Source organism: Brienomyrus brachyistius, chromosome 6 (genome assembly GCF_023856365.1).
Source record: "Brienomyrus brachyistius isolate T26 chromosome 6, BBRACH_0.4, whole genome shotgun sequence".
NCBI classification, from domain to species: Eukaryota; Metazoa; Chordata; class Actinopteri; order Osteoglossiformes; family Mormyridae; genus Brienomyrus; species Brienomyrus brachyistius.
In genome coordinates this window covers 3,317,571-3,344,072 of record NC_064538.1, presented here as the reverse complement: position 1 = coordinate 3,344,072, position 26,502 = coordinate 3,317,571, and the positions used below count along the sequence as shown (strand labels likewise).

General features: G+C 46.7%; 1 protein-coding gene across 4 annotated transcripts; it reads left to right on the top strand.

The window, feature by feature from the left end:
• The first annotated feature begins 2,605 nt into the window (after positions 1–2,605).
• Positions 2,606–26,484, top strand: ccdc30 (coiled-coil domain containing 30). Of its 4 annotated transcripts, none has more exons than XM_049017316.1 (28): positions 2,606–3,934; positions 5,794–5,862; positions 6,137–6,319; positions 6,606–6,726; positions 6,843–7,069; positions 7,555–7,614; positions 7,740–7,820; positions 9,360–9,516; positions 10,040–10,111; positions 10,231–10,346; positions 12,631–12,696; positions 12,791–12,876; positions 13,464–13,656; positions 13,819–13,917; positions 14,497–14,604; positions 14,899–15,032; positions 15,583–15,733; positions 15,955–16,077; positions 16,165–16,335; positions 16,546–16,755; positions 17,038–17,195; positions 18,167–18,332; positions 18,906–19,027; positions 19,111–19,252; positions 19,348–19,484; positions 21,260–21,377; positions 24,580–24,644; positions 24,862–26,484. In XM_049017316.1, the coding sequence occupies exons 1-28, from the start codon at positions 3,920–3,922 to the stop codon at positions 25,067–25,069; spliced, it is 3,558 nt and encodes a 1,185-aa protein (XP_048873273.1). In that variant the 5' UTR covers positions 2,606–3,919; the 3' UTR covers positions 25,070–26,484. The 4 variants fall into 4 exon arrangements, with proteins under 4 accessions (XP_048873273.1, XP_048873272.1, XP_048873275.1 ...); XM_049017315.1 differs by having other exon boundaries at positions 7,737–7,820; XM_049017318.1 differs by having other exon boundaries at positions 5,334–5,862; positions 7,737–7,820.
• The last annotated feature ends 18 nt before the right edge of the window (positions 26,485–26,502 follow it).

Sequence of the window (26,502 nt, the reverse complement as noted above, 5' to 3'; positions counted from 1 at the left end):
ACAGGACGTTTGGCATTTTTTGTTTTTTTGATTATAGTGACAGATTTTTATATAGTCCCCACAACGTCAAAATAACAGGTTTTTATCACATTGTGTGGACATTTGGTCCCAACAATGTAATATATACATATCCAACTTACATACACACGCATGCATACACGCACTTACAGTTATATACTATGTGTAAACAAGCTTGTGACCCTAATCAACATAAGTGATCAGAAGATGGATGGATGGACATGTTTAATGTTATAGAAGATATCGAATTAGCACTTCAAGTCCGAAGAGCAGATATACCAAGGCTAGCTCAGTCCATATCGGAACAGCCAAGTAACTCTTGGTATCATAGCAATCCCAGCAGTTTAATTTGCTTCAGAATCAAAACGAATTTACTTTAGAATCATTACAGGCTAATATAAATGTTTCATTTTCCAAGTTTTCTAGAAATGGATCTGATGATTTGAAAATGTAATTAATTAATCAAGATGCATCTTCCAACTGCTTGTCCTGTACTACCTAGTGGAGTAAGCGCTCTCACACGCCGCTGTGTAACACCGCATGATGGCAGTATTAATTGCGCTGCGTTGCTTATGGTTTCATTCGCAAAGATATTTATCTATTTATTTGAAGAAAATAATAAAAAAAAAATCAAAAGCAGGCAGAATAAAAAATGTGCACTTTTATATGTTTCTTTGTTTCGGACCTGATTATGTTTACGCATGATCAAGACTGAGAAAACTGAGAGCTTTCTTTGCATGAAAACAATTAATTACTTTGGTCTGCAGTTTTATTATGAAACATATTAGGCAGCAGCAGCATGCCAGATAAATATAATTTGTCTTAGTCGTGGGACTCAGCTGCCAAGTTATACACAAACCACTGAGAAACACAAATGCTGTTCGGCTAAATATTCATACTCCAAATATCATGTAGAATGAGAGTTTTGTCGCCACCTAGTGGCCTTATGGACCTTCCGCAATGACCGGAAACGATCACTATGGAAACTATGAAAACGTAGACACAACGGACTTATAATAATGCTATTGTTGAATCAAGTCATCATCATCTTCTGCTTATACTGGTTTCCTGGTGAGGGTTGTGGTGGCAACTTACTAAGAAAGTCAGTTCAGAACTCCCTTAATTAAGATCTGGGGGATACATGAAAATCACAAACAGAAGTAAAGATAAATCACACCCTTGCTGGAGCCAATACCCACTTTAAATTACCTTGATTTACCTTGTGCCATTTTGAGCCAACGCCGCAGATTCAGCTCTTACTGCATTCATACAGGGACTGAACAGCACACAGTTTCCCAAACTCCTCATCACCGCATACGGTCAAACGTATTCTTCAGATGCACAGTGCACATGGAAACTGTGTCAGGAAACTACTGAGAACCGTCACACAGCTGTCCGAGGAAGAGGAGCTGCCCCAGAGCTGGGCTGGCGTTGTTCCTCGCGAATCCTACATTCGAGCATGAGCACCCTGTCAGTGCTTTTCACAGGGAGGCTGGGAAGTGTGATCCCCACCAAAGATACCAACGATAAGAGAGTAGCCAGACAGGAATGAGGTTACCAGGATCCAACACTGGAAGCTGGGGTTGGGGTTCCTTGGTGAGCATGCAATGGCTGGGCCCCCCATGTAAGCTGGGTGGCCTCATTCCAAAATGGCTACATGGAGCCACCTTGGGGGCTCGGCACCAGCAAAGTGATAGGTGGGGGTGGGGTCAGATGAAGAGACATTTGGGTGAGAAGCATGAGCCAGAAGGACCAAGTGATGAAGGAAATGTCAGCATTCAAACGAAGTGCTTTAACCTTATAATGAAGTATTATTTATACTTTGTGTGGCCTGGATTTTATGTTTTTCACATGCACCTATTTCCGTGCCTTCTAATTTTATGTGAACCTCACAGTAATAATTCAGGGTGACCAGATAATCCGTGTGAGGGAGGCCACTTGGAGCAGTTGACAGGATTTGTAAACTACCATTTTAATTAAAAGGACCGGAATTTCAATGCTGTGTGTTGATTGGTCAGTCTCCTATAATCATGCATGTGTCACTAATGTTGAAGTGACAGCTGGATGAGTCTATCCATCAAGGAAACAAACCAGTCAAAGCACAAGAAGAACTAACTATTTAGCCAAGCAGAGGAGCCTTACAGTTTTAAAGCAGTTTGTAAGAGCTGAAACAACTCAAAATGTCCTCACTGGTATGAATTATCTGGATTCCCTAAATAATTAGTGATAACAACTTTCCATATTTCACTACTTATCCTGGTCATGGTTTAAAGGGAGTCTAAAGCCTTTCCGAGGCTAAATAAGGTACAAAGCTGGGGTACACCCTGGGTGGGACGTCAGTTTCACAACGCTACGTCTGGAAGAAAACCTACAAATTAGTTATTAATGCTGGAGATAATAAGCCCAGCAGCTCAAATAATCAGAATAAGAATGGAAACAGGATTAATACTGAACATCAATTTTACATTTAAAAAATGTATGTTATGATACGATGGTGTGTCAGTGGTACCACCCACTCACTCGCACTCACCCCCAGCGAGTACACAAATGGTTTGTTCCGTTGTCATGGTAGCCTGTGGCTTCTGCGAGCCATTTTCCGGGATTTCACGGGATCGCGCTTTAGTGCGTCGCTGGTTAATACTAAGGACAAGCCGTTACTTATCATATGGATAGTTATTGTTTCCTAAGATCGAACGTGGGAAAGAATATATAGCGCATTTCCTCACGAAAACAGCGACAGTCTGACTGGAGCTGCTGATGCAGAATAGCCACCAGTTGAATCGCTGCCTAGACGGCAATGGGATTATAGCTTTAGCTGGTAGCTGCCTGATAATAACGGTTTCGTTTCGGAATTTAATCGGACGTATTATAATGTCGCTATTGATCGTATAGCCACGTGCAATATACGGCGGATCAAGCACCGAAGATCAGAAGTACTTTGTGTGTTGTGTGTGTTTTTAGAAGTTGAAAAACTTTTATTCTATATGGCGCTTAGCACTGGCATCCCGCAGTCGTGCACCGGACGAACCGGACTCTGCACAGGCTTCTAAAAACAAGTTGTGCTGTATTTAATATATCTGTTGTTAGTTACCACCATCTGACAATGAGCAGTCCTACCAGCACCCCGATTAAAGTTTTATTTAGTAAAATTTCTTGTTTTCTTGGAGGCGGAGACAGTTTTCTGTAATTATTTGTATGTTTTCTAACCGTAAGTAAATAATCACATTCCGAGACTATTATGTACTTTTATGCAGTGACTTCTGAACCGAAACTAGTACAACATCCAGTTAGCGGGATCTAGGTAACAAGTACGCCAGATTTGCTGACAGTACATAGTTCTGTACTTTACTGTCCATCTGGGATACCTATATGGTTAGCTAATCGCTTTTGTACTGGAATACTCAGCACGGGATACAGCATTTGTTCTGGGTCGGACATTTTGAAGAAACAGAACTCGGTCCCCTTGAATGGGGATGGAATTTGCGGCTTAAAGCAACATCTCGAAGACGTCTTGTACGACGACGCTCCACATGCAATTAGATTATGGTGAAGCAGGAATGAGAGCGATTTTCCATCCCTTTTTGGGCCACTGGACCTCCGACGCTCGCATTAAAGGGTGAATGTGCGAATCCACGGACTCCTCGGGCGACGAAGCGCGTCCATGACACCGATGGTGTTACTGAGTGGGATGGATCCCATCGATCGGCCACGCGGCCGGGCTCCGACCGAGGGATCTGATCCACGCGCCGCAAGTGGCTCCCTCAGCGGATTTGTCGGTGCGACCTTTAACGCCACATCGTCGCGGACTGCAAAGTAACATTTGGCGACCGGGAAACCCATACATCGAGTCGCCCCAAATGCACACCGGAGTTTAGTCTCTTCTCAGGCCGAGTCCAGGGGCATGGAGTGCCAGGAGGTAAACAGGCGCGCCATCACCACGGGCAAACTCCATTTCTGCTTATTGCTGTTCTTGGTGATTTTGATTAATAAGACAAGATAAAATTACTCAAACTCAGACCAAATAAAACCAACAGGCATTTTAGCGCATATATGAAAACATCTTTTTTTTGGCAATTTCCGAGAATTGATCTGTAGGATCAAATAATTATTTTTTAACCAGAGTAAAAACTTTTCTGAAAATGTATTATTGGATTGGCAAGGGATGGGATCTGACCCGCTTCCCTAAAACGTGGAATGAACAGTTCCGAACAATATAACTTTCAGTACGTCCTCATGTCTAATCCATTCCCAGTAGGTTGTGATGTCTTCACACCCCGAAACAATGTGTGTAACGCTTCGGCCGTAATATCATTTGTTTCAGCTAACAGTGTGTTGCATCTATGCCAGGTGTCAAGTATTAGTGGTTTAGTGCTGATAGGGGCTCGGGCCATATCAAGTATTAAGGAGGGGTGTGAGATTTCCAGCAGCTGTTGGCCATAGCAGGTGGGCAATACATGGAATAGTTTTCATTCTATAGTTCAGCTGTGCTCACTTTAGTTTGCACCTCTGAATGTTGCACTAATTTAGTTCGCAGTAAAGTGAAACTTTCAGAGAATGTGGACATGCCCACACTGGAAACGGTCCCTCCCTGTTTAGAGGGACTAAGCACATGTTGCCAAGGAAACCCAGTTGGGGGGCTCAGTTGTGTTTCTGTCGGTAAATCAAACAGCATTTCCCCAAAAAGTCTTTTGTCATTTTACACCCTTTGGGCAGTTGAACACAAGTGAAAATAGGTCTACAAGATGCACACCCGGTTAACTTAGCAGTTAGTAAATTCATTCAGGTTTGTCGTCAGTTTCTGAATTTGTGTTCCAAACATTCAGCGTGTTCCTTTTTATTGATCTGTCAAGATTAAGTACATTTTCTCAGCTGTAGGCTTAGCTTTCATTCCAGATATCAGCAATTGTTGGTGACTGTTTAACTGACTGAAACTGTTGGTAGAGTTGCAGCTAAGGAATTTTGGCATGAATGGTACAGTTTAAAATTCTTTGGGTAAGATGTAGTGTTCTACTCTTAAATAAAGTACTTGGGTGGAATTGCTTAAGTAAATTAGATATGGAGGTTGGCATCTGCAATGGGAATGAGAATATTTCATTGCAGAATAAATAATCATATTTTACTTTGAATTGCAGAGGTCACTGCTGCAGCATAAATATATATTTCTTTCTACTTCTAGAAAGACCTGAGAATTATCTTTGTTGCTCATTGCTGCCCCCTTCTGGGCAAGTTTTTTTTGTTTACAATGAGTTTATGAACGTATAAAACCAAAGGGTCCATTCTCCTGCTTTATGATCAATGTGTCTTGGTTTGTCCAGGAGAAGAAAAGAGCTGGAAGAAAGAAATCATTGCTTGCCGAGAGAAGGGTGTATGTCCTAGGTGCTGCCCGCGCAGTGCCAACGTCCCATGTGGCAGCATGCCCAGTGCAGGGGGATTCCGGTGCCATAACCCAAGCAGCAGCGCCTCTGACAGGTCACTGAGGTGCAGGAGGTCCAGGGTGCTGTTGTCCCCAGACAGATGAAGGATGATGGGATTGTCACAAGAGATTTATGGTTGGGTGTAAAAACCATTTGTTGCTGTTTTTAGCAACAAATGGTTTTTACACCCAACCATCAATCTCTTGTGAAAATCCCTGAGTGCTGATAGGGATCGTTGAATTACTTAAATTAGGAAATAGTTATTTAAAGCAAGAGTTTAAGTTCGTTTCGATAACACACCCTTGATAAGTGTGTTTTGATACGTGCCTCTCTTGGGATTGATGGTACCCCTCCCATTTAGGAGGAGGTGCATCATGGCTGCCGTGTTGCAGAGCTGCCAGAGGGGAACTGTGAGGAGAGGAGGAGTAAGGTGAGGAGGTGCCACCCCTGGTCCAGGAGCCTTAAAGCACTGCAGATGTGATCTGGGGCCTTTTTGTCTCTTCATACAGTGCTGATAAAATTCCCGCGTTCTGTCTGACTGTAAGTCAGTCTAAAGCTTTGTATGTTTTTTTTTTCTTTAAACTCACTCTCATCCCCCCCCCCCCCCCCCCGCTGTGGAACTTTCACAGCAAGATTTCTCGCAAGAAGTTCGCCAAGGGGTTTGAATCTTGAAAAATTTTGGTCAGAGTGTCTTTTTTGCTCAGGAGGAAAAAGAAATGGAGGAGATGAGCCGGTGCCTGCAGGAGGACGGACTGTCCGCTGAGGCGTCCGCAGAGGAACGCCAGCGCCACCTGTGGAGGGCGCTCCAGCGCAGCGAGGAGACCCGGCTGTTCTCTGTCAGGGAATCACAGAGCCTACGGGCACAGCGGGCTGACGAGATGGAGGAGGTGCTGATCTGTGCAGGTTTTACGAAAACTGAAGTAGAGCGAGGTGATGCGAGAGGCATTAGGGCTGGTTCAAGGGCAGCGATCAGAAGGGAAAATTTGGGGTCTTTTTAATGTTTGAAAAATGAAATTGATCCAATTTTATTTTGGGGTCTTTGGAAAAAAAAAAGTTTTTTAATTGTAATTTTTTTCCCCAGTGTATAGAAATTCATAGCCTGTTCTGGCTGAAAGGTAAATGCACTGGGAACCAAAAGAGAGCCTGGGGTTTGATGGCTGCGTCTTCTCGCAGGTGGAGAACTATGTCGAACACATCCGGAACATGCTGGATGACCGGGAGTCACTGGCTGCCATCTACGAGCAGGAGAATGAGCAGCTCCGCGCCCATTTACGGGAGGTTGTGGTCCAGCAGGGTAAGCGCTGCGGCCGGTGTGCGTCGCAGTGGGTTTGGTCCCCCTGCAGGTGGCGCTGCTCACCATGAGAGCACTTCTCTGGTCACGAGTAATAAGTGACTGTGCTCCACATGCAGACATCCAGCTGAAGGAGCTGGCGGAGATGCTGGAGCAGGAGGGCCTGGCTGAGATCAGCCACAGCAGCCCTAGCGAGCAGGTGGCGTACCTGCTGGTGGAGAGAGCTACGCTGCTGGAGAAGCTGGAAGCCTGCGACGGGAAGCTGGATGACGTGAGTCTCCCTGACAGCCTGAAGGAGGTACCCCTGCAGGTACCAGACCAGCCTACAGACGCTCCTGGCTGCCAGGCAAGTTTGCTGGGGTACCTTAAATGTCCATAATTTGCTAAATAGTAGAACATCGAGCAATCAGTTTTTGTATCATTTTTGAGAGTTTTAACATCAGATTATTTGTCCTGTCTTATGAACTAAAACAATCATTAATAGCACATGCAACACAAGGTCACAGAAAATCTTGGGACGTTTGCATAATTCTGCAATAATGTTGCAGATTTACTGATTTCATAACAAAAGTCCATTGACAAGCACCGTTTAATGTATCTGCACATATCTTCCACACAGACATTTTCTTTTTATTAAGCATCATAATTTTTCCGACTGATTCATTTAGTTCTGTTCTTGCGATTTTGCTATTAATTGCGATTGTAATCTCAGGCTCCCCAAAGGGATGCTAAACACAAATGTCAATGAACCTTTTAACTCAGAACACTCTTTTAGAACCTTTAGCCTGGTCTGCTGATCTGTTTGTTGGTGGACCTGCGTGTGCATTTCAGCTCTCGAAGAAGCATCTGAAGCAGAGGCACTCCCGGGACGCCAAGGACAGTGAGAGTAAGGTGAGGAGGTCCTGTCCTCGGTCTGTCCTGCCCTGGGGGTGGTCCGCACTGAAAAGGCTGCTGGCACAGCCGTGGTGTTGAGCCTGGTGGTGTGATCCTGTCCACAATGTTTTTCCCACAAGGAGAAGCTGCCCCCGGACCAGAGTCCCTGGAAGAAGCTCTTTGGAGTTCGCAAGACTTCCAAAGGCCCAAAAACGCGTGCCTCCGTATGTCCGTTCCCCGATCCCCCTCAGCCGCCCCCTAACGGATCGCATTTTCTATATAACCCCCTCTGCATGGGTGTGTGGAAGACAACACAGCAGGCTGGGACTTTTCTGACTCTTCCTCCCTTAAGGTGGCGATACACAGCGCAACTTTTTGAGCAATATTGCCGGACAATTGCCAGCCAGGTGGGACAAAGGGCAGCTGATCTGGATCTGCATGATCAACGCTTTTCCAAATAGAAATCTGCTGTCCAGTGTCAATGGGAAAGTTCCTGAGCAACATTGGTCAGCAGCATTGCTCAAAAAGTCGCCCTGTGTATCGAAAACTTTAAAGCATGTCATCTGCTGCGCTGATGTTAATCCCCTGGTGCAGATAACCATTCCCCCTCAAGACCAACACGCATGTTCCTCCTACTGCCTCGCGCTGGGGACATTATATCTGAGGCTGCAAGCACGTCACTCACAGAAGGAGAGTAATGATGGCAGCTAGACCCTACACTCTTGCAATGAGACAAACTCTTACAGTGTTTGTCTTTGTATTCTGGTCAATATGCAAAAAGGACAGAATGTTTTTGCCTTCTACAAGTATTTTATCTGTTGTGCCACCAAAACAGTAATGCTGTGTTTAGTGTTTTATTTTCTTTTGTAACTAGGACTAGTTTAGCAGTATTGGGTTTGGTGAGTGTGACTGTCAGTTTTTGCATTTATCATTACCACGCCCCCCCCCCCCCGCCCCCCCCAAAGAAACACTTCCTTAAAATTTGACAGATTATGTGAGGTTTGCCTCATGAAGATGATCCATCCTTTAACGGTGAAGCTCGGTTTAACATGCCACCCACTGTGTCGTATTAATCCCTTTGACACTATGGAAACAGGGGGTGTTTCTCAACAGCAAGAATGCAAAGGTCATACTTGTCGTCTTGGCAACAGCGGTCTTGCTAACTTGCCTCCAAGAACGAACTTGGGGTGTAATTAATCATGGGCTTCGGTCTCATTTGGAGAGGAAGCAACAGATGTATCCTTGATATTTGGGACGAGGCAAGAATGACATCTGAGGATTTTTTACCGGCCTCTGTACATGTAGATCTGTTCTTGAGTATCGGAGCTGGTCTTCGGTGATGGAAGACGACATAAAATGTGCACCCGAGAACACAAGTATGGTCAAGTACATGAGACATGAGACACGCCCAGTGAATGGTGCCTGTGGAACCCCCACCTTTCTCGGGTTTTCTGGGGGAGTTCCGACCCCTGCTGACAGTAGGTCACTCCCAAAGTTTGCCAACATATGTAGAGGATACCAGATGATCGCATCATGTGTCACGCTTGGGGCGCCGCTGTTCTGATGCATTTGACGGTGGGCGTGTCCCCGCAGACCAAGCACGGCTTCCCTAGTTCCTCGCTGCTGCAGTTCCAGGCATGCTTTCCCCGCATCGGCTCTCCGAGGCGCGCCGCTCACGTTGCATCAGACGGGCCGGCCACCTGCTTCTCAGCTGTCTCTGGGCCCCCGTCACCCGCAGCTGCTTTCCTGCCCCCACCCCGTAGGCCGGGACCGAGGACCCGCGGGAAGGGGAGCGCTGTGAACTGCGACGGCTGCGGCGAGACCTGGATGAGGCGTCCCGAAGGCTGGCCATGGCCCACCAGGAGATCCGACGGCTCACCGATGAGCTGGACTCCGCCAGGAAGACGCAGGACCAGCAAGGTGAGCGCCGCTCGCAGGCCCGCGGAGTCCTTCCCCTTACCTAAGCCGCACTGGAACGGCTTAACCTCAAACCATCGCGTGGTTCCCCGGTGGTGGAATGAGCTGCAGATTCACTTCCGTTCATCAGATTCCCTCTCCAGTCTTCATGAAACGCCTCAATACATTCTCTACTAGCCTGACATCACTCGAGGTTCCCTGAATGATCTTAATGTTAGACTTTCTAGTCATTGAATAGTAATCTATTAGGTTCTTGCCTTTTTTGGAAGATGTTATGTAGCTCCTGCTCCCGTCCTGCTTACTCTTGTATCTGGACATTCATTGGAAGCTCAACCTAACTGCACTTATGTTCCATCTCAATGTTTGTATTGTACTATTTGTCTCACTTGTACGTTGTTAGAAATGAATAAATTAGCTTCGCTGGTTGTTGGTGGTTCGCTACTATCTTCTTACTGCTGTGCCTGGCAAACAGTCAACAAACAGCATTTCAGTGACTAAAACTGCCCCATGTCCCCCCCCCCCCCAGAACCTGAGCTTCTGTGGGCTTCCCGTGAAGCAGAGCAACTTCGGCAGGAGCTGGAGCAGCTGAGAGAGAGTGGTGAGTAATGGCGGCATCTCGGCCGAATCCATCGGGTCCTGCCCCCCCAGAACGCTGCATGCTTTCGGCTCGGCACCGATGGCCCACCCCTCTGCCCTGTTCACCCCCCCCCCCCCCAGGTGACACAGAGCTGGCGAAGGTCAAGGAGCAGAACGAGAGACTGCAGCTGGAGAACAGGGCCTTGACGATGAGGATGCGCACTCTGCACTCCGAGAAAAACATTCTTTTCGATATGGTATGTAGTGAAGCTTACGAGGCGAAGGGAGGGACAGAGACATAGACGACTCTAGGCTTTTTCTCCCTGGGGTGAGAGAATCTTCCGGAGTCAGAGAGCCCAACCAGTCAGAATCATCTTTATTGGCCAAGTATGTTTACAGGTACAAGCAATCTGTCTCTGGCTTTTCGTCGCTCTCTGTGTACTGAAACAGGACAGACATACAGCAAAAAGCGAAACAATTAACAAAAAACAAACAACGAAATACAGTATTGAAAGAAGAGATCTAAGCCAGAGGGCCATAGTGCAAAGGTGCTGGTTAGTACATACATGATTAATAGCAGATTATTGCACCAATGTTGTCTTTGACACTTAAGTGTTCCTGAGCGCGAGAGCCTGTGGAGAGAAGCTGTCCAGGTATCTGGCTGCTTTGGTATACAGTGCTCTGTAGCGCCTGCCAGAGGGGAGGAGGCTGAACAGGTTGTGACCAGGGTGCGATGGCTCTGCAGTGATTTTTCTGCAGTTCTGACTGTCCGTTGTCACTTCCTGTCCTGTTTGGTGGCCGAACCAAACCAGACAGTGATGGACGTGCAGAGTACAGACGGGATCAGCAGCTGCCGCATGACCGGACAGTTCTATTGGCACAGACATGTGCTCAGGAAAGCTGATCTGAGGTGTCACTGTGTCAGTAAGACCGTGCCGGTCTGCAGCTGCAGGAAGACTCCGGTCAGCGCCGTCGAAGCAGCCCTTTAGTTCCAGCCAAGCCTCTTTGGTCCATCTCCTCACTGTCATTACCACCAGCTGTGCAGGTTTTAGCTTCTGCTTCTGAGTAGAAGAGGTGTACCTACAGTGGGCGGAGAGTCCCAAAGTAGCACTGGAGACAGCGCTATAGGTGTCCGTTTCTGTGCTGTAGCAGTGATCCAGTGTCCCTGGTAGGACACTTTATGTGCTCTCTGTTTGCCCTGTTGATACCCCCCGGAATAATGAGCAGCCAGTCGGGGTGTTTGTGCTCCGTGCTCGTTATCTGGTCAGCCAGGTGTTGTAGTGCCTCCCTAACACAGGCTTGATGTGGGATGTAAACACTGATTAGAATAAACAAGGAAAAAACTTTCGTTTATATAGAAGCAGATTCTGTCTCCTCTCGCTCCGTGACTCGGAGGATTAGAAAGTTCGGCAGGTCTAATAAGCTATCGGCGATATGCTCAGCAGTACCAGTTTCAGGAAGGCAGAGCTAGAAAGGTCCGTGTTTATTTCGTTGAGATGCAGCAGTTCATCTATATTATCGGCCAGCGATGGGACATTCGCCAGTCTAACGCACTCTGGCTTGCTTCCCTTGCCGCGTCTCCTTTTAGCCCCGTAGAGGGCTGCTGCTCCTCTGACTAGGAGCTCTGCGAAACTCTCAGGTTGAAAGCTGGTGAAAAAGTTTGTCGGATGTGCAAAAGATCCTCTCTGCTGTATGTGATCAGGGAGAAAGAGCTGTAAATTAAAATTAAAAATACACAAAAATAGTAAAAGTACGTGAGAGGGCTGTAGCGAGGCTACCACCCACGGCACCATCTTTATAGTAAAGTCGGTTCATGTAGATAAATCTGTTAAAAAATGTATATATTTACAATAAAATATTATTACACATTGATGTGACTAACATAAGCCACATTTTCAAATACAGGTTTAACTTTGCAATGTATTTTACTGATGTTCAAGTAGCATTTTCCTCTGCCCAGTAGAGGGCGCAATTGCACCTATCGGTGTGTGTGTGTGTGTGTGTGTGTGTGTGTGTGTGTGCGTGCGTGCGTGTGTGTGTGTGTGTGAAGAGTGGTAATGGACTTAAAATTTGAAGGATGGCTTGCTGTTCTTGGTCTACTTACGCAGCCTAATAGCTCATGAAATATTCAAGCGTGAAAATTGACAAGCTTTTTGGATTAAAAGCACTAGTTAAACAGCGGAATCCTATCCTGATACTAATGTAACTGTAGATGTGTATCAGTGCTGCCTCTATATATCATGGCTATTTGGTGGATTGCTGGATCTATTTAACCCTGATGACTTTCAAACCAGACCTAGGTTTGCCATCTGACATAATTGGCTGCCCCAGTGGACCAGTGTGGGGTGCATGGGTTGACCCTTGGGTGCTTGGGAGACCTGCCCCGGCTTGGTAAAATGTATTGTGATCTAGGGCAGGTCTGCTTCGAGCCCCAAACAGGCCACACCACACGAAAGGCAGTCTTGCTCCCCAACTGAAAGTTGTGATTTGTCAGCTAGGTGATGCTGTTGGTAGACGTTATTATGATCCACCCCCGTGTAGGTTGAGAACATCATTGACGACCCAAAGAAAGCGGCAAGAGAGGAGCCAGCGGCCGGCCTGTGTCAGGTAGGTCCGGGCAGCTTGCCAACGGGATGCCCCCTGCTGCCCACACCGCAGCTTATCATTGAATCTCCTCCCCCCCCCCCCCCCCCTTCATCAGGGGGAGAGTGCCGTGGGCTCAGCTGACCCGCCCACTGTGTCCGGGACAACGCCGATAGCTGTGGATGAGAAGCTTCTCCATAAAAGGTAGCATTTATCTATGCCAATTTATGTCCAGGACAGAAGCCTAGCAAATAAAGACCGGATGACCTGTACTGCCCCACAAAGGCAAAACACAGTGACTATGCTGGCACCAAAACTGAGAAAAATGGCTACAAAGATTTTTTTTCTTTGACTGTCGACCCACATGTGTAGTAGGTAGTCTCTGTTCAAAATGGGGTCATGCCACAAAACACACCAAGAGCGCCATCTAGTGGAGTCAAGAAGTACAGCAAATGGTTCATGAAGCGTTGTTTTGACCATTACTAGTAGTAGGTAGGTAAGTGATAGTGTTCTCTTCAAAGCTGAGCATAGTTGAACTAAAATATTTTGTCGTGAGATAAAACGGAGCCTAAGAGACCTGTTTTCGGTCCTAACAGAGTTTTGGTAATGGATGCAGTTATAGTATTTTGCTTTGTATGGTGGTATTGACTGTCAGTTCAGATCACAGGAAGCCCTTTTAGCTGTTTTACAGTTAGGCAAGGCGCTTGAGTTGAACTGCTCATGCTAAAATATCCAGCTGTCAGCATGAAGGCACAGGTGGTTTGACTCGACTGCTGGCTGCGTCTGCGCAGATGCGTTCAGGAGCTGGAGGACAAGAACTGCCAGCTGCGTGAGCTGCAGCGACGCCTGCAGAAGCAGCTTCATGAGCAGGAGGAGCTGGTGGAGAGAAATGAGGAACTGGAGGCACTGTTGGGTGAGGCCCAGAACCAGAGCAAGGCGGAGCACGAGCGGCATGAGTGCGAGGCTGAGGGGCTTCACAAGAAGGTGGGTGGGGTTCCTGGATGTGATGATTAATTGACTGTCCAGTTAATTGTTAATAAATTGTGCAGTCCAACCCCATGTGTGCAGATACAGTTTGAGCCCCTAATGAGTGTCTGTGTAGCACTGCGTCAACATCGATTAAGAAATACAGTCTGCTCCCTGCAGATCAAATGTCTGGAGGTGCAGCTAGCTAAGGCGGCTTCCACAGAGTCTCCAGAGAAAAATGGGATTCCTGGCCAGGAATCGGAAGTTTTTCTCTTACAGGTGAGCCACAACAGGTCTTCAGGGACCCAAAGAAGGTGAAGCTTCAGTACCCTTTTTGTTCCCTAAGACTGTACTGATAACACCAACCAGAGACACCCCTGACTTGGAACTTATTTGACTAATGTATATTATGCTAAGTTTTTCTTAAAAACTCTGATTTCTTTAAAGCCTCGATGAACTGATAGCCTCACTAGGTTTTCACCACAGGAACTTTTTTTTCACAAACCAGGAACTTTTTCAGGAACCAAGAACTTCTGTTACGTTCCCACCGCAGGAACTTAGTCCGATTATAGTTCCCGGGAGGTTGTTCCTGAACCTTTTTTAGTCCCTTCTCTGGAGTAGGTACATTTCACTCAACCAGGAACTACTGAGTTGCTTATTGGTTGACTACCAGTACTGGCGCCAACTGGGAAGTTACACAGAAGTGTGGGCAAAAGAGATGGAAGTAGTTTGTGGAGGCAACCAGCAGAGCAACCTACATGGATAGATAGTATAAAAGCCCCCCAAAAACACATATTTAAGTTTTTTTCAGTTTTAGGGTGAGCTGCACCTTTAAATGTTATTGCTTGTCCCACACAGGAGAAAGTGGAGTTGCTGCAGAGTCATCTGGTGGAGGAACAGAAATTGAGACAACAGCTGGAGCTGGATGTGGTGAGGGCGCAGGAAGTTTTGAAGAGGACCAAAGAGGTACCACTGAGCAAGAAATGAGCACCGTGTGCTAGCGATGGACAATATGACGTTTCCTGAACCATTTCCTGTACTCTTTAACCCCAGTAGATGGTGCTCTTGAGTTGCTTTGGGGCAAGAGCACAGTATCTAGTGGGGTCAGAAAATACAGTAAATGGTTCATGAAGCATCATTTTGTCTATCACTACCATGTGGAGACACTTAGAGGATCTTTATGGGCTCTGAGTTTGAAGGTGAAGGTTCACGCTTCGTCTTTCCCACTCCATTGCCTGATGTCTTCCTCTGTGCCTGCAGGAGCTCCAGAAAGATCCGGACATCCTGAAGGCATCACGAGAGGAGGCCGAGCATCTGAACCGGAGCTTTACGCAAGTCAAGGCTGAGAAGGTCGCTTCAGAGGAAATGGTTACACTTAAGGCTGACTACTTAAGGTGGTTACTGGCTAACTGTCTTCCGCCATGGCTTTCACTCAGCTGTCAACACAGACATTAAGGTTAATTTTAGATGTACAGGAATAAACATTTAAAGGGGATATTTCAAAATGAAGAGCAAAGCCTTGCGTCATTGCCGCTTTGCTGAATACGGTAGACGTCAACATAAGAAAGAATAGCACTTTTTATTGTTATTTTCCCGTGACATTGCCCTGTATCAGAGCCGTCAACTGCCAGTGTTTGCCTGGAAAATTCTTTTATTCAGCTGCTCTGACTGCAGATAAGGGTGAAGCTTTATTATGTCAGACTGTTAAAGGTTCTTATTCTCGAATGTTATTTTATGGACCTGAATTTTCCACCTCTGCATATCAGGTGTTTGATTATTGTAGCGTTAACTAAATTAAAATGTCATGAATCCTACAGGAAAGGCTATTCCAAACCCCCCCCCCCATTTGAGTAAATTATAGCATTTGTTCCATTTTATGTTTGATTTATTTTATATTTATTTTACTGAAAGTTTTCATGACCATAAATGAACCTTCACATACAGGGAGGAGCTGGCGAAGGAGCCGGGCTGTGTGGTGGGGCTGAGTGCTCAGCTGAAGCCCACAGTTCAGGAGCAGTGGCTGGTTAGAGGGGTGGAGCCCACACTCAGCCACGCCCCCATCGCAGACATGCGCTTGGATAACAGTGACAACCAAGTATGTGTCTTGCCAGAGCAACACCTCAAATGTGTAATTCAAAATTTTGTAAATCTAAGTTTTACAGAATGAATTTCTGGGCATGAAGGCATTCGTTATCTGTTTAGGGAAGCTGTGTATTCTGTATGCTCATAGCATTTTAAGAACATTCTACCTTGTCGATTGGAGAATGATTAGCATGGGAAAAAAGATCCACCTCAGCTGCCTATTCCTTCCATCAGCTGGTGTCTCTGAGGGTCCAGATCAGCTGCCTGCAGTCTACCCTGGAGGAGGAGAGGCTGCTGGCTAGCCAGCACCAGCTGGCCCTCCTGGCCCAGGTCACCGAGTCACAAGCCAGGGCTAAGGTGAGCAGTCAGCTGCTGCTTCCAGAGTCAAAAGGACCGGTCACCTCCTCTGGCCTCCCGTCAGTGACGTTACCTTTACCCCTGAAGTCCCAGGAGACCTCGCTTCAGCAGAAGGCAGAGGAGATCCGGCAGCTGCGGCAAGACTTCCAGCGGGCCCAGAGCCTCTTCAGCTCTGCTGAGCGTGAGCTGCGCTATGAGCGGGAGAAGAACCTGGATCTCAAGAGGCACAATGCGCTCTTGGACCAAGAGAAGATCAAGGTGCTCTGGGCTCCTCACGTGTTAATGTGGACCTGCATGAAGCCAGGAGCCTCTACATCCCCATAATACTTAATCTGTTGGTGTTTGGCTGAACATGTTCTGTGTAATTCATGCTTCTCAAGCATTTTTTGCACTACCTATCCAGATCGACCATTCCTGCCCACCAGCTGTGGCACCAGTGTGACCCACCCCCACTTGTGTTCCCTACAGCTGTGCGCTGAGCTGAAGCACGCCCAAAACAAGGGAATTCAGATGGAGCAGAACGTGGCCACCCAGACCACTGAGGTAGATCGGCTTCAGCAGAGGGTCCGTGAGCTCGAGCTGGAGGTGATCCGGAACAGTCACGCCCAGCAGACCCACACCGGTCTGCAGGAGGAGCTGAACGCCGAGCGGGCGCGTCTCAACGCCGCTGACAAAAAGGTAGCATTGTCGGTCTAGTCATAAACAAACAAGCTGACAGAGAAGTAGAAAAATAAGCCCAAACTAATTTATGCAAAAAAGGGAACAGGTAGCACATTGGTTACACTTGCTGGCTTGAGTTACATGGTTATCATGCCATTGGAGCCTAGAATTTGAATTGCTGTGCTGACCTGCGTTGACCAGTGCCAGGGTCTGGAACAATTTATCCACCCCAGGTGCCGATTGTCAAATCAACTGTTTTATGTTGCACCTTAAAGTTGTTGGGTGCTGCTTTATTTGCAGGTTCTGGAACTCCAGCAGCAGCTGAAGGGCACCCTGCATCAGCTCAGACTGGAGGAGGCACGTTCGGCAGAGGCCAACCAGCTGGAGAGGCGCAGCAGGGAGATGTCGGACACCCTGGCCCAGCTGAGGGCCAAACTGCAGGAGGAGCAGCTGCAGAGGTGGGGCCGGAACGGAGCCGGACCTCCACGTGTCTCTGTACCCTGTGCAAACATCGTATGTTGTGTTATAGGACAGGAGCATATCATTCAGTATCTTCCCACATCCACAGGTGATACGTTCCAAGACCTACCGCAGGTAGCCGAAACCGTGGATAATAGCCAACCGTCTGCGTTCCTCATGTATAACGTGATTTTCCTGTAACTATACAGTAAAGCTCAATTGTTAAATCATGCACCGTAAGTCAATACCAATATTAAATACAGTAATAGTAAAGTACTTTGTTTTAAAGACTTTTTTGTTTTGGTTTGTACTTTTATGCAGTACTGTACAATACTGGACTCTCAATTATGCAGTATTGTACAATACTGGACTCTCAATTATGCAGTATTGTACAATACTGGACTCTCAATTATGCAGTATTGTACAATACTGTACTCTCAAATGAAAGTCATTCTGACTGTGTTTTAATCTAATTCTCAAACAACAGAATAATGCAGAAACTTCATGGATATCAAGGGATGACGGTCCAATGAAAATCATAAACACAGACAGCGATAACGCAGCTATGAATGCGGGCTGGAGGCAGGCTGGATGAGAGTTCTGGGAGGAAGCGTGGGGAGGGGGACACAGGGAGATGAGTCATGTACTGGACGTGATTGGGCAGCCAGCCTGTACCCGCCTGGTGTGCAGTTTGAAACTGATAAACAGTGTTCCTGGAATTTCCTCTCATACAGGGTTCCCATCGTATACTTAACAGACAGACGGTGGTTTGACATTGCGATCATCCATATCTTGCTGCCAGTCGGCACATTTGAATGATACTTATTTCCTTTGTCCCTTGCTTTTGCCTGTCCCTCTTTTTGTTATGTTCTTTCCTTTTGAGTGTATCTCGAAGATCTGTTTTCATGGCACTTGGCCATGCTGTTGCTGGTACTCTGCCCACCCCAGCCACATCCTCTTGTGCCAACAGGAAGGTGCTGGAGCAGAGAGGGAGTGAGCTGCAGGAAAACGTCTGCACGCTGCGTGCCAGCGAGGCCGCCTTTAACTGCGCCAACCTGGAGCTGGGCTGCCGCCTGCAGCAGCTGGAGACCCGTCTGGGGGTCCTGGAGGGAGAGCACAGCTACACATCGGAGGAGGTGAGCCTACAATCCCGGAGCCCTGATGCAACTCATCGTATCACCGTCTTGTCCTGGCCCAGTGAGGCGGAACGCTTTCCCTAGGGAAATGGCATGTGACCACGAGAGAAAGCAGAAGTGCAGGAGACCCAGCCTGCATTTACATTGCATTTGCATTTTTTTTTTAGCTAGCAGATGCATTTCCCAAAATTTGAGGAAGCCAGGGTCAGGGTCTGGTAACAGATGAGGAGCAGCATTCACAGCTTAAGGCGATAACTGTCAGCAATTTTGTGTTGTGGCACCGCAGTTGGCAGACAAATGAACAAATGACATATTGCAGAAGTCAAGTGCAGATACAGCTGCGATATTAAGTTGTCATTTTACCCAACCAGCACAGCCAGGCACGTAGCCAAATATTGAAACGGCTGGTGTGAATCCCCCTTGAAATTGTGTCAGCAGCCTGTTCAGCACACACCTCTGGTTGGCATGTAGTCCAGCCTGATTTACTGAGAGCGTCTCGTCAGTAGGGTTAATGGACGAGGAGCATTTGGATGCTGTTTAGCTGGGTGATTTTAACATCATCCTGCTCTGCAGCTGCGACTCAGCCAGTCTGCCTGCCACAAGCTCCAGGACCAACTGACCACCAGCCAGCAGGAGGCTGAGAGACTCAAGGAAGAGTTACAACTGGTGCTTCAGCAACTTGACGTCCAGATCAGGTAAGCTGGGCGCCCCTCCATCAGGCCCTCCTCCTCCTCTGGAACCACCATCCTCGCAGCATGTCATCTTGTCCGCCTTGCAGGAAGTACAATGAGAAGCGGTCACAGGATAAAGTGAAGCTGCACAGAGCCAAGCAGGCCTTCCGGAAGGAGGCAGCGCTACTGGACATCCGTGTCCAGCAGCTGGAGAATGATTTGGCCCTGGCTCAGAGCCTGTCTGAAAAGGTGGGTGCTCGCCAGACACTTCAGGAATGGAGAGCTCCTCTGCGGCGTCCGCCTCTGACCAGAGTGGGGCTCGGTGTCCCCCTCCCGGTGGACAGGAGCGGGACTGCGTGAAGAAGGTGATGGAGGAGAATGAGAACCTTCTGCTGGAGGTGAGGGACCTGCTGAAGAGGCTGAATGAGGCAGAAGAGATGAGCAGCAACAGCAGGCGTACGGCCTCCACCGCCCTGCAGAGGTGCGGCCTTTCATAATCTGCAGCCAGGCTTCACTTCATTTATGTTGTATTTAGGGGGGCGGCGTGGTGGTTAGCGCTGTTGTCTCACCCCTCTGGGACCTGGGTTCGAGTCTCTGTTCCTGTGTGTGTGGAGTTTGCATGTTCTCCCCGTGCCATTGTGATGTTTCCTTTGAGAACTTCAGTTTCCCCCACAATTCAAAAACACACTGAGGTTAATTGGAGTTACCAAATTGCCCGCATGGGTGTGCATGTGAGACTGACTGGTGTGTGAGTGTGCCCTGCGATAGGTTGGCGCCTCACCCTGGGTTGTTCCGTGCCTCGCGCCCACAGTCTTTAGGATAGGCTCTGGACCCCCCCGGGACCCTGAATAGGATAAGCAGTTATGGATGATGGGTGGATGGATTGAATTTATGTGTAGCATTTAAGAAAGCAGTACCAAGAATATCGCTTCTCTTCACAGTGATATTCCCCAGAGAGATGAGCCTGACGCTGCTTCTTGGAAGCACTGACGGATGCATTTTCTTTCCTGTGGTCTTTCTTTGCTCTGCTCAAACTCATATGACTCACTGTCTTTTTCCTGTCAGTCTATTACAATGTTTCCCAATATGGTCCCCAGGGACCCGCTGATAGTCCACGTATTTGTTTCCTCCCAGCTCCCTACAGGAAGCAAAAAAGTAGACTGTCTGGCAGGGATTTTGGAGGGAGCAAAAACATGGACTGACTGTGGGTCCACGAGGACCCTATTGGGAAACACTATTCTAGTGGGTTGAAAATATACGTGTCATTTCCTGAAGGCTGTATGAAATGCTTCATCTTCTACCTTGTCAGCATTTTAAAGGGCACCACATATATCTGGGGGCAGGACAGTGGCTCACTGGGTGCATCAGAGGCCAGATTGCCCCAGGGTTGTTTACTCCCCCGCTCTTTGTGCGTTGAGTGTTGCACGTTCTCCATGTTGCTGCTGATTTCCTTCTGATACTCTGGCTAATTCCCAAAGTCGAAAAGCTTGTAACTTGGTAAATTAGTGTCTCTAAATTTCCCAGTTTAATAACATGGTGACAGAACATCATTAAAAAAAGGAATGCTCTAATTTATGTGCGTCAAACTCCGTCCCTGGGGGGCCGGAGCCCTGTGTAGCTTAGTTCTTTCCGTGTTCCACCACAAATGATTCAGCTCAAGAGCCGTATGCTAATTAGCACATGGAGTTGAACCAGGTGTTTTTTATAAAGGGAAATCCAACAATGTGCAGGGCTTCTGCCCCCTAGGAATGAACTTTGACAGCACTGCTCTGATGACGCCCACTGCTGAGCTCCAGCTTAGCATTTGAGCACAGCAGTCGTCGATCTTTCCTGTTTCCCCATCGTGCCAAGCACCCTGCAGCAATTAGCGGCCTTTCATAACTGCTCTCCAGGATTACTTTTACGTAACTGCAGTTTCCCCAGGCTTTCCTGAACCGACTTCTGCGCTAAAATAGCTGCATTGTTGGAATGTGCTGTGTCATCAATGCGATGTTGCTATCGCAGTAAAAAAAAGAAGTAAATGTTGCAAAAAGTGCTTGAGTACAGTCTGGTGAGGCATTCTGTCGCACACGAGCTTCAGGGCAGTGCTTCTCAACCTGGTCCTTGGGGACACCCAGACGGGTCACATTTTCGATCCCAGCTCCTGGCAAGAGGGAATGAAAATGTGGATTGTCTGGAAGGGACCTGGGAGGGAGCAAAAATGTGAGGATCAGGTTGAGAAACATTCCTTTGGGCTCCAGCTTTTTTTCTGGACAGGATGAATTTCATGGAAACTGAGAACAAGCAGCTTCAGGAAAGAGTGCTTATGCTGTTCAGCCAAGTGGGGGCACTGGAACGGACCCTGAAGAAAGTCCAGTCACCCTACAACGTAGAGGTATGAACTTCCTAAGAATTCAAGAACTTCCTAAACCATTACCACACCACTACTACGTTTTTAATTGTTCTTTTAGAAATGTTTTGCTATATATATGATGATATTGAAAATGCACATCTACGTATGAAGATACGTAGCTTAGCAGCACATGTGCAGAGGTCAAATAAAAGTGATGTCCTAGGGAATATTATGGACATATAAACTCATCAGCTGTAACATGAAAACCACTGACAGCCGAAGTGAATAACACCGATCATTACAGTCCTACCTGTCCTACCTGTGAATGGTCTCATTGTATATTAGGCAAGTGAACAGTCAGTTCTTGGAGTTGATGTGTTGAAAGCAGGAAAAATGGGCAAGCATAAGGATCTCAGCGACTTTGACTCGGGTTAAATTGTGATGGCTGGGGTTAGAGCATCTGTGAAACAGCCGGTGTTGTGGTCGGTACCTATAACCAAAAGTGGTCCATGGGAGGCCAACTGGTGAACCAGTCATGGGTGCCCAAGGCTCATTGATGTGTGTGGGGGGGATGTATAGTCTGTCCAGTCCTATTCCATTCAATTCAATTTTGTTTGTATAGCACATTTTCACAACATTGCATTGCCTCAAAGCGTTTCACATTGTCCCTGCCTGCCCAAAGCCCCTGTAGGGAATCCACTTGCAGAGTCTCCGCAGTTTCAGCAAAATGATGGTTTATTGAACAGTAAAAATAATACAATGTAATACAGTGTAGAGAGACACACCGGGTACTGAAAGGCAGCTCAGATACAAATTGAAGACAGTTCTTCACCCCCCTTTATACCCCAAAAGGCCCTCCCCACCAAGGTGTTGTGTGTAGGTGTTGTGAGTGAATTTACATATAAAGAGTGACCCCCTGGAGTGTGAGGGTCTTGAGACGGGGACGGGACAGGACAGGGTGGAGACTTTTATGATCTTTGTAATTCAATTCTTATCACCTTATCTTATCCTTATCACCATAGTGGTGCCAACTGGAACCCCCATTCTCTCCCTGGCTTCCCCCATGATCATAAATTCCCAACATTGTCTGCATTCAAATGATCAACCAAGAACCTTGGGGCATTTTTACTACTTTTCCTTACAGCCCCCATTGAGGCAAATGAACAAGATGCCATCCAGCAGCGGATCTAGTAGACGGTCTTGTAAGTCAGACGGCTGGGGTGCATCATCTGGTTTAACAGAGATTTTCACTTTCGTAGGCTTTGAGGATTCATTGTTCACATGGACAAACTGGTAACAATCAGTTACATAAGAGCAAAATCAGGAGGGAGCGGTCCCCTTAATGCCAACCACAGATATCAGCGTGTCCAAAAGAATATTATGGTCCGCAGTATCGAATGCTGCAGTTAGATCACGAGATCTCGCGACATTACAACCTCGAAGTGAAAAGCGTTCTTGCGAAGGCGCTGCAAATCGGCTGCTGTAAGCATGTCGGCGTCTGACGAAATTACCGCAGCAGACGCTCCAGATGCTTTACAGTCTTTTGCGTGGCAGCATTTTGGGCACCTAGTGGAAAATATAAACGGCGAAAGGGTGACAGACAAAACACAAACCATCTGTAGGCATTGTAGGAAGATAATGCCGTACACAGCGGCTAACGCTACTACTATACAAAGCCATTTGCAGCACCATCAGAGCTCTTTACTTAAATCCACTGCACTGGTGAAGGAAACATTAAAAGGCCAGACGACGCTCACAAATGTGTTTACACCCCAGCTTTCACAGTCAAGTGCTAGAGCCACTTCAATAACGAAGGATATCAGCGTTTTCATTGCAGCCGACATGAGACCATTTTCTGTAGTCGAAAATGCAGGGTTTCGACGACGACTCCAAACATTTCACCATACATCTGCATTATTTAGCATTTTCTGTCTTTCAAATTAATCAAAGGCTGATTTCCAGTAATATATTTCCTCTTTGAAGTTTTCCATAAAATATTATTAAAATATCTCATCTCGTGAATATCGCGTCTCGTGGGCTGAGTATATCGTTACACCCCTACTAACAGGACCAGCGGAAGACTAGTAGCCGTACTTACCTACAGACATGCTCCAGATGGTCTGTCTAATCTTAGTTATTTTACCATAAATAATATAATGAAGTCATCACTCCTAAGAGCTTGTGGGACTTTGTTCTCTTCTATTAGTCTGGAGAGAGGCACAGACCTTGCAGTCACTAGTGCTTGTTCATACTTAGTCAGTCTCTCTTTCCAGGCAGACCTGAAAACTTCTAGTTTAGTTGAGCGCCATTTATGCTCTAACTTTCGCGAAGCCTGTTTAAGTTCACATGTATGATCAGGGGCCAGGTTTCATATCTTTATGGTTTATTTTCTTAAGTGGAGCTACAAGATCCAGAGTGCTGTGAAACAATTTCTCCATGTTCACTGTTACCTGCTCAAGTTCATTTTCACTTGAGGCTTCAGACTTAAGGCTGAAGGACTGTGGAAGTTGGCCGAGAAATTGTCGTGGTCGAAAATGAGCCTATGGAAGGTCTGGTACTGTACTTTGTGCCTACAGGAGAAGCAATGTAGCCCAAATTTCAGAAAAAGTTAATGCTGGCCATGATAAAAAGGTGTCCGAACACAGTGCATTGTGTTGTTGCGTAGCCACAGACCGGCCGGAGTGTCCATGTTCACCCCTGTCCATTGTCAAGTGTGGTTACAATGGGCACGTGAGCGTCAGAACTGGACCATGGAGAAATGGAAGACGGTGGCCTGGTCTGATGTTTTCTGTTATATCATGTGGATGGCTGGCTGCGTGTGCGTCATTTACCTGGGGAAGAGATGGCACCAGGATGCACTATGGGGAGAAGGAAAGCCGGCGGAGGCAGTGTGTGGGCAATGATCTGCTGGGAAACCTTGGGTCCTGGCATTCAAGTGGATGTTAACACCTACCACCTACCCAGACATTGTTGTAGACTAAGTACTCCCCTTCAACAGTATTCCCCGGTGGCAGTGGTCTCTTTCAGCAGGATAATGCACCATGTTCAGGAATGGGTTTGAGGGACATGCACAATATTAGGCAGGTGGTTTAATGTTATGGCTGATTGGTGTAAATGCTACATTTTGCTGAAAAATGCTACAAAATGGATCTTGGAAATATATGAATTATGCAGCTAGCTCTGCTATGTAAATATGTAAGTGTAAAATCGGTCATGTGTTTTCCCCACTCACTCCTGCTCCAAGGATGCCAAGAAGATGGTTCCTCCTGAAAGTCTGCAGGGGAGTTTTCTGGACACTTCTCAACTAAGGTACAGGTTTGTGGATGGTTTATTTATAGATCTATCTTGGGAAGCGAGTTACTTTTTTCCTTCTTGATATATTTTGGGGGTGAAAAGTCCTAAATACATAGACAATTGATGCGCGGACATTTCTTGAAAATGACTTTCGATGTTTAAGATTTGATACTCTGAGAAGACTAAGAAAGTCCTTCCCAGTCTCTGTTAACTGGTTTCGTTTCTTCTGTAGCATGCCAGGAGTGTGCCACACGCTCGGAATTCTAGATGCCATCCAGATGGTGAAAGCAGGCTCACGAATGGAGGCCACCCCAAGTGCCATGTCCGCTGTGGGCACTCCTGCCTCCGAAATCGGCTACTTGAATGTGACGTCCCCTGTGGTTCCAGTCAGCGGGAATGACCCAGAGGAGAGTCTGAGTTTGGGCAGTGATGTGGTGTGACACCTCCCTGCAGGCGGGTGCCCCCCCCCCCCAAAAAAAAAGGACTTGGTTACCCTATTTTGCCTTGAGGGGAAAAAAACTGAGTACAAACACACTTCCTCAAAGGAATCCTGGTTGTAACCGACAGACCAGTGGCAGGTACTACAACAGACAGGTTGGGGGGGTGGCCTGATATATTATACTCAGGGTAATGACAATTTTCATTTGAGATACTGCAATAGTACCCCAGTTCTCTTTTACTAGTTTAATGAGAACTGGATTGTAGTATTATGTTCGTAAAAGAATGATAGGTCGTCCGTGAGTCTGTGCACACCTATGTTACATCACAGCATAAGGGTGGGGAGATCATGTGAGATAAAAAAACTGTACTTGGGACTGTACTTTGTTCATGGCAGAAAAACCAGAGGACATGACTCACGTGACACACGGCGACGTTCGAATGCAAGCGGGGTACGTGTTAAACACGTCTCACGTTGCATTGTGTTAGTAGCATCGGAGTGGAACCTGGAATTCCAGTTCGTGACAAAGGTCACCGTACCTGTTTGCACAGTGCCTATTGTGCGGTGCCTGCATGTTTAAGACCAAAGCTCAATGGTATGTAACCATACCCCCATAGTACAAAGGTAATGGCTGCAGCTAATTTATTGGAAAAGGCCTGGAAAATAGAGTGTTTGACTCGACCAGGTTACCCGTCCATCTAGAGCTGGAACTATCAGCTATGTTAGGGTTAAAAAGCTGAGACAGCTTGTTCTTGTTATTGTGCTGAATCATTTTAAGGGGTGTGGATAATACTCTGTGTGAGTAGTAACACAGAAGTGGGTTGTTCAAATATCACAACAAATAGAGGGACAAACTGCAAGTATTATAAACGGGAAGCATTTCAGTGCAACTGGCCCTCGTGTCTCTCGGTCGTGAACCACTATCATGACTACGGGATGCGTGTCGCAGCACAATTATCCGACTAGAGCAGAAGCAATTCAGCAATAATGGATAAACATGGGAGAACCATGTTTACTAAATGTTGCTCCTGCATTTCAGGTATATTTTGCTATTAGTTTTGATACAGAATTTTAAAGGTAATTCTTTAATACCTTAACAGTAATACTTCAGTGATGTACAAGATTTGCCATTTGTTAAGGATGTTTTTCTCATATAATGTATCATTTTTATCTGGTCAATGGTTTTTGTAATTAAAGTTGCTGCACTAATTTACAACCCTTTAACAATGGAGCACTATACTGTTTACAGCAGGGTATGGCGTTTTAGTATATTGTCAGAGTGTAAGAGACGAAGGACTTGTTTTTCAGGCTTGTTAGTCTTTCATGAATGATTAAGCGTGACGTTTGTACTATATGGCAAGGACTCAACAGTAATTTATCAAAACATATAAAACTGCAGAAAAATTGTGAAATGCATAGATGCACGTGTGTCTT